This window comes from Convolutriloba macropyga, chromosome 7, assembly GCF_964194025.1.
Source record: "Convolutriloba macropyga chromosome 7, txConMacr16.3, whole genome shotgun sequence".
Classification (NCBI taxonomy): Eukaryota; Metazoa; Xenacoelomorpha; order Acoela; family Convolutidae; genus Convolutriloba; species Convolutriloba macropyga.
The window spans coordinates 25,591,891-25,611,937 of NC_134474.1; the positions used below are offsets into that span (position 1 = coordinate 25,591,891).

A 20,047-nucleotide genomic window follows, 5' to 3' on the forward strand; every position below is an offset into this window, starting at 1 on the left:
GGTTGGCTAATTTTAATTCTGCAAAAAAAACTGCCCAGCATGTTTCGAACTAAAGTGACATATTGGCCAGTATATATGGGCCGCAGGAATTCAGATGCAGGGGCTTGGGCCCAAAAAGCGCATTCAAACATGGACCAGACAGTAGGATAAACAGGCCCTGGTTGTGGTCCCAGACGGAAAGTCGATATGTCCAGACCCAGATGAACGCACGACGGGGGGTGTCGTGCGTTCAATTTAAATGGTCTGGAAACAAGGAAAAACGCACGAAAGTCTGGAGATGAACGCACGAAAGTCTGGACATGAACGCACGAAAGGTCTGTTGAGCATGTTTGTGCATACTATGATATTGAGTCTGACTAGACCTCCTGTCCTGAACTCAAGTTTGTCTGGCCCATACCTGTCAACAGTTATAGTCCTCATCATGAAAATCTCTTCTCGCTCTCGGGAAAGAAGTTTAGAATAAAACAGAAGAATGGGCAACGTCTTACATTTTGAACTCTCAACTTTTCTTCTTCGTTTTCAAATGTTGGCTCGTAGACTGGTTGAAAGGTGGATCCCGAAGTCACGTCTTGTTTGATTTGGTTGACGTACTGAACATCAGAGAAACGCCAGTCGGTTTCTTCGACTTTCCATGACTCTCCAAATTGTTGATGAATGTCAAGAGGATCTGCATCGGGAGGCAGAACCACACCATCTGCATAAAATTCATTTTTAGCAGACACGGTGAAACAATCTCTTTAACTTCCTGCGAACTATTTCTGATAATCAATTGCTTGATTATGCATTACCTTAAAGCTGCCCACCTCTTAAAAACTCTATAATGGCCAAGACAAATATTATACAATGTTAAAATATCACAATTTTGCGGCAGCGATTAATTGTTCAAAAATTTTGTTAAATGCGGAAATTATATATATATATATATATATATGTACAAATACATATGCATATATTTATATATATATATATATATATGTACATATACATATATATATATATATATATATATGTATATATATATATATATATATATATATATATATATATATATATGTACATATACATATGCATATATTTTTATATATATATATATATATATATATATATATATATATATATATATATATATACGTATACATATACATATATATATATAATATATATATATATATATATATATATAAAATATTTATATATATATATGTATATATATATATATATATTATATATATATATATATATATATATATATACATATACATATATATATATATATATATAATATATATATATATGTATATATTCATGTGCGTCTGTGTGTGTGTGTATTCGAGGCAGGTTTTTTCTTCTTCCTCAGTTAATTTTTCACTTTTCATTTACGCATCATAGAGGAAAAAACATATTTCAGCCTTCAGAGGCACTGTTTGATTTTCATAAAAGCCTACAAGGTTTAGCTCAAGAATAAAAAGGGAAAAGGAAAGTATAAGGGATTGACACGGGGAGGGGCTATTAAATTAGTTTATTAATATATAATATTATTGTTGATTAAATTTTTCTTAAACCTTGGGTTAAAGCTTAAGTTGTTAAAACTTAACTTAATATACCTCAACTTAAACTTGCCAAAACTTAAATTGTTTCTTACTTTTCAGTGTTTTATAATATGCCTTCATTTTTTTCTGTATATTTTTATCTCTTTCCACCTGTTAATTGCGTTCTAATTGCCTTGTGATTTCCCTGTGATTGCCTTGTGAAAAATAGCTTAAATGCTCGCGATTGTTTGAAGAAAAAAATTTCTGGATTACGACCTAATTTTTTTCTCCAGCGATGCTTCAAGGCCGGCAGTTTAATTTCAGTGAGCACATTCTGATAGCTTTTGATGACTGTGACGCTATTGAGCAACATTTACGATTAAAATAATGAGCAAGTCATATATCTGTGCTATAGGATCACATTCTTTTGATTCCTAAAAGTTGAATCGATCAACTACCGTCCCCGTCCAAGCTGCCAATGATGAAAATTGATAAAAGTTGTAAGATATGCAGCATAAGTGGTAAATGGCTGTAATATTTTCTGCTTAATATCGCTTAATGGCGGTAAAAAGAGGTAAAAATTTCGCCTCGAAATCCATCAAATCAGAGCCCATCAATACATACATTTCAATAAAAGCACAACGAATCTTTTAGCTGAGAATTCTTGGAATATTGCGTAACATTTTTTTAAATCAACATTTTGGATTGGTTATCTACCCGTTATTTTGAATTGGATCAATTCTCGGCAGTTCGTAAATTGCTCAAAATTGTTTTACTACTCTCATTTTTTGTAAGAAAACATATAACGTTTGGTTGGCTAATTTTAATTCTGCAAAAAAAAACTGCCCCAGCATGTTTCGAACTAAAGTGACATATTGGCCAGTATATATGGGCCGCAGGGATTCAGATGCAGGGGCTTGGGCCCAAAAAGCCGCATTCAAACATGGACCAGACAGTAGGATAAACAAGCCCTGGTTGTGGTCCCAGACGGAAAGTCGATATGTCCAGACCCAGATGAACGCACGACGGGGGTGTCGTGCGTTCAATTTAAATGGTCTGGAAACAAGGAAAAACGCACGAAAGTCTGGAGATGAACGCACGAAAGTCTGGACATGAACGCACGAAAGGTCTGTTGAGCATGTTTGTGCATACTATGATATTGAGTCTGACTAGACCTCCTGTCTGAACTCAAGGTTTGTCTGGCCCATACCTGTCAACAGTTATAGTCCTCATCATGAAAATCTCTTCTCGCTCTCGGGAAAGAAGTTTAGAATAAAACAGAAGAATGGGCAACGTCTTACATTTTGAACTCTCAACTTTTCTTCTTCGTTTTCAAATGTTGGCTCGTAGACTGGTTGAAAAGTGGATCCCGAAGTCACGTCTTGTTTGATTTGGTTGACGTACTGAACATCAGAGAAACGCCAGTCGGTTTCTTCGACTTTCCATGACTCTCCAAATTGTTGATGAATGTCAAGAGGATCTGCATCGGGAGGCAGAACCACGCCATCTGCATAAAATTCATTTTTAGCAGACACGGTGAAACAATCTCTTTAACTTCCTGCGAACTATTTCTGATAATCAATTGCTTGATTATGCATTACCTTGAAGCTGCCCACCTCTTAAAAACTCTATAATGGCCAAGACAAATATTATACAATGTTAAAATATCACAATTTTGCGGCAGCGATTAATTGTTCAAAAATTTTTGTTAAATGCGGAAATATATATATATATATGTACATATACATATGCATATATATATATATATATATGTACATATACATATATATATATATATATATATATATATATATATATATATAAAAATATATATATATATATATATATATATATGTATATATTTAATATATATATATTTATATAATATATATATATATACATATACTATATATATATATATATATATATATATTACATATATATATATATATATATATATATATTATATATATATGCATTTGCGTCTGTGTGTGTGTATGCGAGGCAGGTTTTTTCTTCTTCCTCAGTTAATTTTTCACTTTTCATTTACGCTTCATAGAGGAAAAAACATATTTCAGCCCTCAGAGGCACTGTTTGATTTTCATAAAAGCCTACAAGGTTTAGCTCAAGTATAAAAAGGGATAAGGAAAGTATAAGGGATTGACACGGGGAGGGGCTATTAAATTAGTTTATTAATATATAATATTATTGTTGATTAAATTTTTATTAAACCTTGGGTTAAAGCTTAAGTTGTTAAAACTTAACTTAATATACCTCAACTTAACTTGCTAAAAACTTAAATTGTTTCTTACTTTTCCGTGTTTTATAATATGCCTTCATTTATTCTGTATATTTTATCTCTTTCCACCTGTTAATTGCGTTCTAATTGCCTTGTGATTTCCCTGTGATTGCCTTGTGAAAATAGCTTAAATGCTCGCGATTGTTTGAAGAAAAAAATTTCTGGATACGACCTAATTTTTTTCTCCAGCGATGCTTCAAGGCCGGCAGTTTAATTTCAGTGAGCACATTCTGATAGCTTTTGATGACTGTGACGCTATTGAGCAACATTTACGATTAAAATAATGAGCAAGTCATATATCTGTGCTATAGGATCGCATTCTTTTGATTCCTAAAAGTTGAATCGATCAACTACCGTCCCCGTCAAGCTGCCAATGATGAAAATTGATAAAAGTTGTAAGATATGCAGCATAAGTGGTAAATGGCTGTAATATTTTCTGCTTAATATCGCTTAATGGCGGTAAAAGAGGTAAAAATTCGCCTCGAAATCCATCAAATCAGAGCCCATCAATACATACATTTCAATAAAAGCACAACGAATCTTTTAGCTGAGAATTCTTGGAATATTGCGTAACATTTTTTTAAATCAACATTTTGGATTGGTTATCTACCCGTTATTTTGAATTGGATCAATTCTCGGCAGTTCTTACAAAAATTCGTGGTATTTCCTTGCTAAGTAACGCCAATACTCTGCTGTGAAAATATAAAGAAAAATTTTTTCACACCTTTTCACCGGAAGTTTTTATTTCTCTACAAAGCTTTACAAGTTTTCCTTTCAGAACAACATTCCGTCGCCAATCCTGACAATTGGCTATTTTCTACTCTTCAATAGATCAGATCTTTTTTGATATTGTTTTTTAGTTTTAGATCAATTGCTCACTTCGGTTAAAAAATATTCATGTACTATTTTTTAAAGTGAATTCTTCATTTTGAATAAGTGACAAAAAATTGCAGCTCTTTTGTCTCATTCTGGCCCAATTCAGGGGTTTAGGTGTGTTCTGCACAACTTTTTTTCTAGATTAACGTTTGAACGCCGTTTTTTGCCTATTTTTAAGAGGAAACAATAATTTCAATTTCGTTCCTACAATTTTGGTCCCACTACTGTTTGCTGTTTTTTTCTCTATGGTCATTAGAAGCTAAGCTTTACTGTTGTGACCATTTAAAAAAAGCTTAAAAATATAAACCGCAGCTTTGCTTAAATTCGGCTCCTATACTTACAAATTGCCTGTTGCCGATGGCTTTTTCTCTACAATTTGGCTTGCTCCCTCAGGAAGTTGAAATTAGTCCCGATGATTATTACTTTTTTTACACCTCAATTAGCTACCGATTCAAATGACTTGAGGTTTCAGAATCTGTGTGCTACAATTTTTTTCAGCCTGTTTTTGGGATCAATAGTTGGTCTTTTTGCTGACTCTCTAATTTATATTGCTGACTCTCTAATTTTTATTCCAAATTTCATAATGTTTTTGGAAATAATTTTTTGAAGTATTTCCCGAATGAAATATCAAAAGAAGACCAGTCATTTGTTCAAAAAATTAGAACAAAAAGAGTTTACTTAACTGAAGTACAGAATTGGTATGAATTCAATGACTCAAGGCTAATTCAAATCTTTAACGATGCAGTTCTTGAATCCTTCTTATTTGTCGAAAAGTAGCATTTGAAGTATTCAAAACAGCTGAGTATGTTTATTTTACGCTACTGTTTGTGATCTTACTGCTTTTTGAAGACAACGCAAAAACATTCTCCAAAACAAATTTTTACATATTTGCTGATGACATGTCTCATTTTCGGCGGCGCCCAATAGTTGTAGTTTGGGAATAGAACTAAGAAAGTTGACCATCGAGAATAAAACCTATTTTTTCTTTCATCATGTTTTCCAAGTAAATACGGAATCGCCTGGAATCTGCTAAAAGTGCAAAACAGATAGAATTATTATGAATTGCAGTCAAAGTCATATATTACAAGAAACTATGTTGTATGCCGTATGTTCTGTTGTGTTGTTGGTGTGTGTTCTCAAACAAAAATTGCAGCATATGGGCAGCATATGCAACTATTTTTTTGATAACTCTAAGATGTGTAAGTGTCAAGAATGGCAAACAGCATTTATTTGTTGAATCTTCATTTTTTTCAATTAGACTTACGTACTTAGTTACACAGACCAAATTTCCCGTATCAATGAATCCCTATTCTGGAGCTCGATCTATAAAAAGAACGCGGTAGACCGTTATTAGGTATGAAAAGATCGGTCTTTAGCGACTTTGCGCGTACAAAACTTTTTTGACTTGACTTTCGACTTTTTTGACGTTGGCTGGAAGTGAAATTATCGTCATTGTCTATTGCTTGACAATATAATTTGTCCTCGAATTTGACTTACCAATTATGTCAAGAATTATACTTGAGTTTATTAGTGTCCAAGTGCCCTCAACTATGTAATTAATGCCAAAAATTAGCCCCCCCCCCCCCTCCCAACATATTTTTTGAAGTTGAGATCCAGATTAAGAAAAAGATAGAAAGCTTTTTGCTTAAAAATAACTGTTTTCAAATTTATGCTAAGCTGTCTTGAAATCTTAAAATAATGTTTTAACGTTTTTATTTAATTAAATGGCCGGATTGAACAGAAGTTAAAACAGGAGCTTGAAATGATCATCACCTGTCAACACGCTCCTGAACTAGGAAAAAGACGATATGCAAAAATAATCTGTAGAGTTAGGTGAGCTGAAAAAAAATTACTTGTTCACGTTTCAAAAATAGGTATGCATTTGACGGGTTGCATTCTGTATAATTTTGTGATAAACTTTAAAATAAATGCAATTGCTTTTACCTGAAGAAGTTAAATCGTTTGTCGAGTTTCCGTCATATAGACCAAGCAGTCCATTCATGAACCCTCTCAACTGCAGAGGAGGAGAAATAAACAGATTGAGAACGTTTTCTGTAATCACAGCTTGCACGATGAGATTGACGGTCATGAACTTGAACTTGTAAGCTGATCTATCCTCGTTTCGAGTTATCTCAATATTGTCAATGATGAAGTAGTCCACAGGAATCTCTTCGACTTCCAGTCCATTGATGGCAAACGAGAACTCTCCTGAATGGTCGAGATACGCTTCCAGAATAGTGTTCTGGCAATTGGTAGCGAAGCCTGAGAAAATTGTCCCATTTCCAAATTTGCGCATGCTTGCTTGCAGTTGGAATGGATCTGCACCACTAGCTTCGATCAAAGTGTACACTCCAATACCCATGAAAGAGTAACTGATGCCATCAGCTGTTTGCAAATGTGGGTCACATCTGCCCTGGAGAACAAGAGGGGGAAAGTAACGCCCAACGATATTTGGACGATGTTTTCTGAAAATTCCATAACCAGTTGTTGGTGGTGGTACCAGGCCACAAGCAATGTACGGTCTGATGTCAGCTTGATAATGCGGAATCATATTGCTCATAGAACTTAACTGAATGTTCATAGATCCAGCACCGTCCAGGTCATCAGATCTTATTATGGATCCTGAGGAATCGTAGCAACATTGATTGGAAGTGAAAATTACTCTCCCGGAATTAACTTCTCTACAAGCGTAACGCGGAGAAACGATGCAAAAGTCGGCTCCTCTTCTATATTCACATTCATCTTTGTCACAGTATCCCAAATTATGCAGTTGCTCACGCTGATCCTGCAAAGAAGCCTCCTTGTTGCAGCACATGTCATAATTCCAACCGTCTAAACCTTCGTTTACTTCGGTTTGTGCCCACCAAGAATCACCTCGATTAATAAAACCCCGCACTCCCTCGCCTTCAACGTCCTTAAAGAAAATGACTATAAAACATTTGGTTCAAAAACAAATTTTAACAGATTCTAACAACAGCAGGTAAACAGGATGTACTCAACTAACACTATTTATTTACACATATAGCAGAATGACAAAGTTCAATAACAACGAAATTTTAGAAATAATTCAAAATAAGAATTTACGGTTGATGAACAGGCAGAAATCAGAACCAACGGGAATATGTCTCAATCAATGAAAAATGACAACTACGTAAAACAAACCTTTTAAAGATCTATTTAGGTAAGTGGATTTTATTTATCTGAACTAACGGCCCTTAAAAATGATCTTCGACAAAAATATTTTTTATGAACAAAGAAAAAATTAAGTTTCTGGGAATAAAAGTGCAATTAATGCAACTCACTGTTCGTAGGTTTGTTCCTGATTCTCTTGAAATGTTTTGAAACACTTTAGAATCAACACTAATGAGCAGTAACAACAATTAATATATTTAAATCTAACTATGACCTCTTATTGTTCCGACCCTCTTGAGGGGGGAGGAACTATATACTCAACTGGGTTTTTTTTTTTGTTCCGTGAATTTTCGCCGCTCGATATATTCATCGTAGAGAGTTGAGACTGGTATCATTAGAAAACTCGTTCAGCGTAGAATATGGAATTAAAAAGATTTTTTTAATTTTCGTTTTCTACAGGGAGTTATCGAGGCTTAAACTTCTGAGAAAAGAAGAGTGAATTCACGTTGTTTTTATTCACATTTTCCGGAATTTTTGCCTAAATTTTCGTCAATTTTGCTAAAATTTGTTATAATTTTTAAGAATAGTGTCGTTGATTTTATTTTTGAAGACGAACAAGCATTTTTGATTGTTTTGATTTAATTTTTTGGTCAAAAAATCTGGATAAACATTTCAAAATTTAGCCTTTTTCATCAACAACAGCACGAAATAAGCTACTTTAGTCCACTTTGATTAAATTCGCCTACAGTACACCCCCAAACAACACTCATATAATCTTTGTAGACTCAGAGGGGGGCTATTTCTACTTCAGAATCCTCAGAGAGTGCCTTGTTGTTAAAACTTTGCCGTTTTTTGCTAACTTTACTCGTTGATTATCAAAAATGCAAAATTTATTTTGAGTTTCAACTCAGAAATTATCTATATCTACAACATTCGAAAAATCAATTGTTCTTAACGGACAATAAGTATTAACAGGGGTAGTTTTGGGCCATTCTTTGACTGTTACAATCCAAAAAAAATCGGGTTGTAATCAGTCGGTTTTTTTTTTTAAAAAAAAAAAGACTTTTTTTTAATAATAAAGAACAGAACATATCAAATCAAAGCTCAGGAGTGATAGGTCCAACCAATTCGCTTGCTAAACAGCTCCAGGCTAGTGCATTTAGTTTTTTAATTGAAAGTTTATGGTCGTTTCTTTTTTAAAAATAATTGACTTTTCAATAAATAATGGCTTAATAAACTTTTCCTCTATTTTTTTCTTAATTTGTTCAACTTCCAGCTTAGTGTCAGCAAAAAAAGACTGCTTCCTCTTTCTACTGAGTTAACATTTATTCTCGGTTGCAGTTTTAAGCCTGAAATTATTGTTTTCTGGCTTTGATACTACAAGATTTTAGATTTTTGTTTGTTTTGATATTTGCCAGTTTTTCAGGTTTTCTAATTTTGTCACATTATCACATTATTGACAGTTCTCATGTCACCTTATTAGCATTCAAATTAAAACACAATTGAACATATTAAAATCCTGAAAGATATAAATCATCGTTTTAATGGCCTCGACGCCTCTTTCTTGAAGAAATCAATTGAATTTTTTAATTTTGTCTTAACTGTCATTTATACTTTGTCGTTTCGGTCGTATGAAATTTCTCGTATAGTGATAGCTTTCATTGGCTTTTCATGGAAGAATAGAAAAACCGATATTCTGATATTAGCAGATAGCTGATGGCTTTTATGACTTTCAAACCCATCGTTTTCCAAAATTAAAAAAAAACTTTTTTAACTTCGCAATTTTGTTCTTTTTACGTTTCTTTTTGTTACCTAATCTCGTTAGTTGATTACAGGTCAAATATGACATTATGGGTGTCAAGGGAATAAAAGGGATTGGTGTCCCAAAATCTTTTTTTTAAAGATTTTGTTATGACCTTACTGGCTTCGACACCGCTTTTTCACAAAAAAAATTAAATTAATTTGATTTTCGTCATATTTGACGTTTTTTTTGTAACTGCAAGAAATATTCTGGATAATTACAGGTCTCGAGGGTTTCCTTTTCATGAAAAAACGACGATATTTAAATAGCTATTTTTGTAATTAATGTCTTTCATGACATTGAATGTAATTTTGTTTCGAAAAAAAAAATTAAAAGTATTACATACTTTAGCACTTCGCTTTTTTGTCTACTTGTTACCTAGTTTTACTAATGAATGGCCACGTACTACATTATAGCTGTTTGAAGAAGGCGCAATCAAATATATTTTGAGTGCCAAAATTTGGCTTGACGGTTTTGACAGCGTTTTCTGGCAAGTTTCAATTGAAATTTTGTTTGTTCTTTGTTGTTCTTTTTAGCCGCTCTAAAAAATGAATAAGGTCAGGTCCTAATGCCCTTCTATAGAAGCAGTGGTAACCGCAAACTTGTGGTAATATTAATTTTTTCCTAATGGTATTTATTACTTTAAAGTTAATTGTTTCAAAAAAATAAGTTAATTTTTTTTACTTTTCTGTTTTTGTTCTTTTTTGTTTAATTGTTACCAAACCTTTTTATGGACTGGTCGCATACGTTTTCTGGTGATTTCTAAGTTATTTTTGTTTAGTTTCAGGTTTATCTGACGGTATGTTGACTTTGTTATTAAATTTAGTTTTTAAGAGGGACATAAATTTTTTGATGTAATTAATGTTTGTTGTTGTTGTTGTTTGATTTTGCTGTTCGTTTTGACTCGCTTTCTTAATATTGACATATTATAGCAATCTAATGCATCAATTTTTACTCCACTGAGTTATTTGTTTTGGAGGTTATCTTATCGTTCATACAGAATTTTTTGAAAAAGACTTGGGCTTTTTTGGGATTCGCAAAAAAATAATTTTTGGGTTTTTCTATCTGTTCCTCATTTGGTAGACAATTATGCCAAAATTGTGGATGGGCGGGGTCGGAACCTTATGTGCCATTGCACATTACCGAGGCGCCTTGTTTAAATTTGCGGACAATTTGAAGTAATTTTTATCCAGTTAATAGAAAATCCCCGGTTAATAAATTGTTTAACTAATGATTTTCGCGTTCCAAAAATGCGAAAAAGCTTCACAAAAACAAGACTGCACTTTTTAAACTGTATTTTTAGATAACAAACATTGCCAGCTTTTAGGATGAAAACTCATGTAACAAAAAAATCAGGCGAAAATTTCCGTTTATAATTAATTTATTGCGAACGTAACTGCTTGCGCCGCATTCAAGCTGCTGCTCGTTTTTGATCTATCGATGAATCCCAATTTCAATTTTTGGAAATATTTGCCAATTAACTCAGTCATTGCTACCGTCCGTTTCTATCATTAGAAATGGCTTCCACGCCTTAATTTGATAACTTTATCGTGTATTTTTGCAAAATGACCTTTTTTCTGATTAGAACATATACTTCACGGAAACAAGCAATTGAAATTTCCACCAATCGATACAAGTTTCATAATATTTCTATTTCTCGGATTCTATGCTTGAGCATAAAGGGTGACTTTTGAGCCAATTGAAATATCCTAACTTGATGTCATCTCGTTTGAAACAAACCAAATTAAGTATAACACTTTGAAAATGAAGCTCATGTAATTTGAAACAAAGTTGACATACAGAAAACAGCAAAACAGGGTTTAAAAGCAGACAGAACTATACAAACGATTTGAAAAATTATTTGATGAAGCCAAAAGGGCAGATAAAATAAGCGAAATTGTTGCTTCTTCTATCATTTCACAGAAAAGAGTTCAAAAAATAAAAAAGCAGGGAGAAACGGACATGTAATAAGGCTGCCATTTATTTTTCGAGAAAACTTGTTTCTTTAAATTATTTCTTTGTTAAAGTCAAAAACTTTACCATCATTAGCACTTTTTGCCTATTAACTATTTCACTAGTTCGTCCAGCATTTCATTAGAAAACGTTATTCGTCATTCTCTTTCAATCCTTAATGAATACTATCTACCTCTAAATATTTTTTCACGTTTATTTCGATGTAATTTTCGTTATACGAAAGAACAATTCAGTCCATTTGACAAAAAATTGCTACATAGAAACAAATTACTAGAAACACGGGCAGTTCACCAAAAATCAAAATAAGAACTGACAGCAGAAAACTTTTCGAGCAAACTATGTTAATGAAAAAGATAAATACAGCGTATGGTTTCAAGGGTGTATTTATTGTACCGACCCGACTTGTGGGGGGGAAGGAAGGAACTACTCAAATGTGTTTTTTTTGTTCAGACAATTTTGGCCGATCGATATTTTCATCGTAGAGAAATGTGAGTGGTATCAATATCAAGCTCGCCCAGCTTAGAATTCGAAAATAAAAAGAATTTTCTGATTTTTGTAATTTTCGAGGAGCTATCGAGGTTTAAAGTTTTGTGTGAAGATGCGGTATTTTGTTCACTTTTAGCATGATTTTGTTCAATTTAGCGTAATTTTTGTTCAAATTACGGCTTTTCTATAAAAATATTATTTCAAAAAAACATTTCATGCTACAAAAAGAAACAATTTTGTGTTACCAGTAGACCGATTAAAAAGACTAGTTCTGGTCTCGTGAGGAAGTTTACTATTAAAAAAAAACTCGAATTCAATTTGAGAGTTGTTTTCATTAGAAAATTTTTCTTATTTCTTATTGGTTTTTTAGTCACTTAGAGACTTGTCATTTTCAAATCGAGGTTCCAGTTAATCACATTTACAGTCAAATGATAACCAGTGAACAAAACATTCGTTTTCAATGCGTCGTTCATGATTTTTTTTTCCGTGTTCGACTCTGAGTTTTCGAAATTTTTAATGAAATTTTGATTTTCTTTTTGAGATTTTATTAAATTTTGGGAGTCCTATTGCATAAACTTGCCTTCCAAAACTTTAATCAGCTTTCTAATATGCGTAAGGTAAACCAATATAGCGCTTTGAGTGGACAGCTAAGGGCTGTCAAGACTTTAAAAACAATTTTTCAAAAAAATTTTCGATTAACCAATACTAAACTAATTTTCATGAATAGTAAGTCAGTCTAAGTAATGACAGGACCCCTTTTTTTACTACAACAAAGAATTAATCTGGTAAGCAGTTTTATCTGCTAATTATTGGTTTTATGACTTCGATAACACATTTTCGTAACTTAAAAAAAAAATGTTTTTATATGTTTCCTTTTGAAATCTTATCTCATTATCTTTGTATTGGCAGTTCCCATTGGCTTAAAATAGACGTCACACGGATCAACGGCAAATATGTTAGTGAAAAGGTTATGGTTTAAATGGCTTCGACACATTCTTCTCAAATTTTTGTTGCATTTTTTTGTTTTTTGCCTGTGTTTGTCGTTGTTTTCATAATCATAGGACTTATTGTGATGTGTTATTGATAACAGATTGATAGAAAACATCCACGTCATGGAGGCATAACGTACTGTGTTTTTTTACTTCCGTTGCAAGCTCTTGAAATTAATGGCTGTTAAGTCTTTAAAAGTATTTTTTTAGAATCTTTGTTTGGACATCAACCAATGTTTAATTGATTTTCTTGAACTGTAAAATAGTCTCAGTAATAACAAGATATCCACTTTTTCTACTGTGAATAAAATGAATCTGGCTAGTGGTTGAGTCTTCTAACTATTGGTTTTATGACTTCGTTGCCACAAGTTTCCGTAATTTTTTTTAATTTTCTGATATTTTTTTTGTAATTTTAGTTCACCTTGAAATTCTATCACAACCTAATATTAATAATTCTCAGTTGCTTACAGAAGGCGTTAAATTGGTTGTAGATAAAAACTCTACGGGAAAAATTTATGGTTTAAACGGCTTCTTCACTTTCTTGCACTTTTCTACTGAATTGTTGGTTTTTGCCTGCTTTTGTTGTTGTTTTCATAACCATAATGCTTATTGTGATGTTCTTTTGATTACTAATGATTCACAAATGTCCTTGTCTTCCCAATGAGAAATATTTTAGCTGATTTTTTGTCTTCCGTTGAACGCTAATGAATCTAGCGTTGTTGATAAAATGAGTTTTCTCAAAAAATTCGTGGTTTTATCATGTTTCTTCATACTTGTTGATTTTTTGGAGCCATATTGTTAAAAAAGAAGGACCCCATTGCTGCTGAAGATCCATATGAGTTTAGAAAATTTTTCACCAAAAAGTTTTTTTATTGGCTTCGACTCTTTTCTCGCTCAAATTTTTTCGAATTTGCTTTTTTTGCCGTTTCAATTCTTCATGTAGTCCTAAAATGCTGAATATTCTCGTAGGTTTCTAATTGAGGATTGAATGAATGATGTTGCTCAATGCACCTAACTTATAGCAAATTTTTTAAAAGTTTGCGATATTGTTCGTTCTCAAACATTCTTTATACATTTCTGTTTTTGTTTTGTTCGTCAGCTTGTAATTTATTCACATCATTGAGATGTTTCATCCAATTTCCTGTAATTCAAAAACATTTTTTTTTCATTGATGTCATGTCGTAATTGAAATTTTTTTTTTGGACAAAATGCGTTTTCATAAAATTTTGTGAGGGGTCAAAAATTGTGTTTCTTTTTCTCTTCTTGTAGCATAATCGCTGAAAAACTTTTGTTTTTGCTTATTTTGGCGTTTGTTTTTTTTCTCGCAGTGATTCTTTTGGCAGATTTTGTGAGCGCTTTAATTATCCAATTCAGTTATTAGATCGGTTTTTGTAACAACTTTTTTAAAACTCAAACACCTATTTTTATTTGTCTCATCATCATTAGGTTGACAATTAAGTGAAAAATGAAAATGGGTTCGGGTCGGAACATCAAGTCCGAACGCAAATTAACGAGCATCCTTGTAGGCATTTTTTGGCATATCAGAAAAGTAAAATGAGCCATATTTTGCTTTAAATCAAAAACAGTTTTTTCATACGAAAAATATCAACATTGATTATTGACGCTATTGCAGTTGATGAAAAACTATCATGTTAAGTCTCCACCAATCACGGACTGAGAAGACTGCACTCTTTTCATGTTAGAACCCGACAAAATTTAATATTCAGTCTTTTAGATCTATGCATAATGTATATAATATTGACCCGGTGTTGAATATTCTCACCACCGCATAAATTGAAGCTTATAGTCAGTGTTTTCTTGTGTCCGCTACTCAGTCAGAGTTATGTAAGTCTTCTTGGCGCACAAAAACAAGTTATCTACCTGTAAAATTTTTTATCACTTTTATTTCGATGTAATTTTCGTTATACAAAAGAAGAATTCAGTCCATTTGACAAAAAATTGCTACATAGAAACAAATTACTAGAAACACGGGCAGTTCACCAAAAATCAAAATAAGAACTGACAGCAGAAAACTTTTCGAGCAAACTGTGTTAATGAAAAAGATAAATACAACGTATAGGTTTAACGTTGTATTTATTGTACCGACCCCACTTGTGGGGGGAACTACTCAAATGGTTTTTTTTGTTCAGACAATTTTGGCCGATCGGTATATTCATCGTAGAGAAATGTGAGTGGTATCATTAAATAGCTCGTCCACGGTAGAATTCGAAATTAAAAAGTTTTTTCTAAATTTTGTTTTTTTTCGAGGATTATTGAGGTTTAAAGTTTTGTGTGAACATGTGGTATTTTGTTCACTTTTAGAATGATTCTGTTCAATTTAGCGTAATTCTTGTTCAAATTACGGCTTTTCGAAAAAAATATTATTTCAAAATAACATTTCATGTTACAATTTTGTGTTACCAGCAGACCAATAAAAAAGACAAGCTTTGATCTCCTGAGGATGTTTACTAATAAAAAAAAACTCGAATTTAATTTGAGAGTTGTTTTCATTCGAAAATTTTTCTGATTTATTATTGGTTTTTAGTCACTTAGAGATTTGTAATGTTCATATTGAGGTTCCAGTAATGAAAAACCACATTTACAGTCAAATGATACCCAGTGAACAAAACATTCTTATCTCATTACCTTTGTGTTGGCAGTTCCAATTGGCTTAAAAAAACGTCCGTCGGATCCACAGCAAATTTTTCAGTGGAAAGGTTATTGTTTAAATGGCTTCGACACATTCTTCTCAAATTTTCGTTGCGTTTTTTTGGTTTTTGCTGTGTTTGTCGTTGTTTTCATAATCATAGGACTTATTGTGATGTCTTATTGATAAAATATTATTGGCAAACACCAATGTTTTCCCATCGAGGCATAACGTAGTGTGTTTTTTACTTCAGTTGAAAGCTCTTGACTTTAATGGCCGTTAAGTCTTTTAAAATATTTTTTAGAGAATTTTTGTTTGGACATCAACCATTGTTAAATAGATTTTCTTGAACTGTAAAGAGTCTCAGTATTCACAGGATCTCCCAGGATCTTCAGTTGTCTACTGTAAATAAAATGAATCTGGCTAGTGGTTGAATCTTCGAACTAATGGTTTTATGACTTCGATGCCACGAGTTTCCGTAATTTTTTTTTTTAATTTTCCGATATTTTTTTGTAATTATGGCTACCTTGAAATTTTATCACAACCTAATATTAATAATTCTCAGTTGCTTACAGAAGGCGTTAAATGGGTTGTAGATAAAACCTTTTAGGGAAAAATTTATGGAAAACTTCTGCACTTTCTCGCACTTTTATACTGAATTGTTTGTTTTTGCCTGCTTTTATTGTTCCTTTCATTTTCATAAGACCTACTGTAATGTCTTATTAAAGACATAAGAATGACAAACATCCTTCTCTCCTTATTAAGGCATAATGAGACGACACCCTTCCTTCTAACTGCCTTTGAAATAATCTGCTGAATTGTTTTATCTGCTGAGTGATGGTTTTTTGTCTTCGACGACACGTGTTTTCATATTTTCAAAAAAATTTCGGAATTTTTTTGTAGTTTTGGTTATTTTTCAAATTTTATCTGATTGTCCTAAAATGGATAGTTCCCATTGGTCTATAGAAGACGGCGGACCATAGATAAAGTTTTCAGAGGAACGTTTAAGGTTTATATGGCTCCGACACTCTCTTCTCACACTTTTCTTCTGAATTTTTGGTTTTTTGCAAGTGTTCGTTGTTGTTTTTAAAACCATAAGGCTCATTGTGATGTTTTCTTCATGACTTCTGATTCACAAACGTCCTTGCCTTCCCATTGAGACATAACTTAGATTATTTTTTGTCTTCCTTTGAAAGCTAATGAATTTAGCTTTGTTGATATAACGGGTTTCCTCAAAACATTTTTGGTTTTATCATATTTCTTCTTATTTGTTGATATTTTGAAGCCATATTGTTATAGAACCCCATTGCTGCTGAAAATCCACTTGAGATTAGGAAAATTTTTACCAAATATTTTTTATTGGCTTCGACTCTTTTCTCGCTCAAATTTTTTTGAATTTGCTTTCTTTTGCATTTTTCATTCTTCATGTAGTTTTAAAATGCTGACTGTTTTCGTAGGCTTCTAATTGAAGATTGAATGAATGATGTTGCTCATTGCACTTAATTTATAGCACATACCTCACGACAATAGAGTTCACGACATTCTTTATACATTTCAGTTTTTCTTCTGTTCGTCAGCTTGTAATTCATTCACATCAGTGAAATGTTTCATCCAATTTCCTGTAATTTACAATTTTTTTTATTAATGACATGTCGTAACTAAAGTTTTTTTTGTAGGACAAAATGCGTTTTCATATAACTTTGTGAGTGTTCAATATTTGTGTTCCATTTTCTCTTCTTGTAGCACATTCGCTGAAAAATTTTTGTTTTTGTTTATTTTGGCGTTTTTTTCTCCTAGTGTTTTATTGGCAGATCTTGTGAGCGCTGTAATTATTCAAATCAATTAGTGAGATCGGTTGTGTAACGATTTTTTTAAAGCTCAAACACCTATTTTTAATTATCTCATCCTTAGGTTGACAATTAAGTCAGAAATGTAGATGAGCTCAGGTCGGAACATCATGTCCAAACGCACAATAACGAGCATCGTTTTTTGGCAATTATTGGCGTATCAGAAAAGTAAAATGAGCCAAATTTTGCTTTAAATCAAAAACAATTTTTTCAAACGAAAAATATCAACATTGATTATTGACGATATTGCAACGAATGAAAAACTATCAGGGTAAGTCTCCACCAATCACAGACTGAGCAGACTGCAATCTTTTCTTGTTAGAACCCGACAACTTTCATTATTCAGTCTTTTAGATTTACGCATAATCTTTATGATATTGACCAGGTATTGAATATCCTCACCGCTGCATAAATTGAAACTTATAGTCAGTGTTTTCTTGTACCCGCTATTCAGTCAGAGTTAGGTAAGAATTCTCGCACCAAAATAAGTAGTCTTAATCCGACAAACTTTAAGGCTGTAAAAAACCCAAACAGTGTCCGTTTCAATTGATGTGACCAGTGAGTTAAATTATAATCACAAAAGAACTCATTCGAAAACAACACAAAAATTCTAGCACTCTTACAAATTTTTAGATAAGCCCATCAATCTTTATCTATTACACATTAAACAGAAAATCGCCGAATTCTTTGTGTTTAAGAAGTATCGTGGATACAGCCTAGAAATAAAATCGCACTTCTATAACAGGAAACAACGACCTTTTTCCCAATCAATAACAATTGCTCTCAAATTGCGGGAACAGCATTTACGAGAGTTTTGATGAAGATGAGAGCATAATTTGAAACCACAATTCTAGAAATCGTCCATACACAATGGATAAACCAACAGCAATTGATGCACCTTCTGTTAGGAATCTACACGATTAACAAATTTTGGACTCAAAATTACGTACACAATCACAATAGGAAACCAAGTGATTCGGAAACTAACTACTATTTTGGAGACTTAATAATGTCTTCATCTCACTCAATGAATACCTTATCTCATGATAAAACAACAAACAAATAACAAAAGTAGTCTGAAACCAAAATCAACAGAAGTACCTACATTAGCAATCAAAAACCTGAGCACTGTAACACACTACTACTGCTATTGCAAAGCTGCTATACTCAACCAATCACAAGGAACCCTTCGCAACACACTCAACACACGAGGTACTATACTGCGAAGATAGCCATCACAGGAACACCAGAAAAACAAACTGATAGCCAGTTAGTATTGCATTTGAAATTTAGTTGATTGTTGTACAAATTTCTTGTTCCAATTCTGAACGTTCTTTTTAGGCGAAATAGTCGAAACTCGAAACTAATTAAAGATTGAACGGGGAAACTCTGTCAAAATCTTAACTAAAATAGAGACTGATGGGGCTAAAATTTAGCAGCGAAAACTATTAGAACACAAAGCGCAACTAGTGGATACATTACGCATTTGAACAGGCTCAAATAAAGGCTAACTTTAGCTGTTTGTTTCTAAGTTGAGTCCGCTAAAAATGCACTATGAGGTAACAAAAAAAGGTCTGTGTAAGAAGGCGGTAACTCTTGATAATTATTCTGAATACAAATGACAAAACTTCTACAAAACAATTCTTCAAAAATCAGTGCGTAACAGAGTCCAATCCTGGTACAATCTCAACTTGTACTGCTCTCATAGCTTAGCATGGGAACACACAACACCATCGCTTTTCTTGTGTTTGGCCAAACTTGACCAAGGAAGAGCACAAGTAATTCACAACATCTTTACTATATAGTGCAATTGTCGCTCTATGACCTTCAGGCAAATCGGCCCTTACCGGTTTGATCGTCTGCATATTTCTTTTTCGACGAACGACAAATTTAGCTTTTATCGATTGAAGATCAATCCGTATTTTCATCAGCCAGTAGTTTTGTTGTACACAAATTTTTACTTACTCGGTTCCCTTGTGTGAATTCCTCAAATTCTCATTTCTGAAGAACAGTTCTACAGAACGGCACTTCCAATATAACAGAATTTGATGCTGTACTTCGTGGTCAACTTAACTTTTTCTGAGACGTCCTCTAGGTGAGATAATTTCAAAATTGTCAATAAAAGTATTAGTTTGCAATATTTAATCCTACTGGCAATATTCTGACGTTTTGCGATGCAAAATTCTTGTTCGGGAACGTTTCTTGGTGCACAAGTTTGAAGTTTGTTCTCTTTGCGTTTTCACGTTCTTCAAATGCCAAGAATAGACTCGTTTGTCGGGTTCGCTTGATGAATCGCAAAATGTTTGCAAAAGAAATGACTAATGGATTGAAGTTACCGAAGCGATTCATTTAGTTTCATTCTCAATCTCAGCTGCTTCCTTGACAAACACAGTTGGATTAAAATCATTGTCTGGAGCCAGTACTGGAGCGAATCCTTTTGGTCAGTTCTCCTCTGAATCTCAAAGCC

General features: G+C 33.0%; 2 protein-coding genes across 3 annotated transcripts in view; one reads left to right on the forward strand and one right to left on the reverse strand.

Annotated features, from left to right (window-relative positions):
• LOC142342723 (uncharacterized) overlaps positions 1–20,047 on the forward strand; it is a 467,707-nt gene that overhangs the window by 263,251 nt on the left and 184,409 nt on the right. The window lies entirely within an intron of this gene.
• LOC142342993 (uncharacterized) overlaps positions 1–20,047 on the reverse strand; it is a 97,309-nt gene that overhangs the window by 18,394 nt on the left and 58,868 nt on the right. The window contains exons 6-7 of the mRNA XM_075394675.1: positions 6,649–7,618; positions 482–694 (exon numbers count right to left, since the gene is read on the reverse strand). Of these exons, the coding sequence (XP_075250790.1) occupies positions 482–694; positions 6,649–7,618 (1,183 nt within the window). The remainder of the gene's footprint in view (positions 1–481; positions 695–6,648; positions 7,619–20,047) is intronic.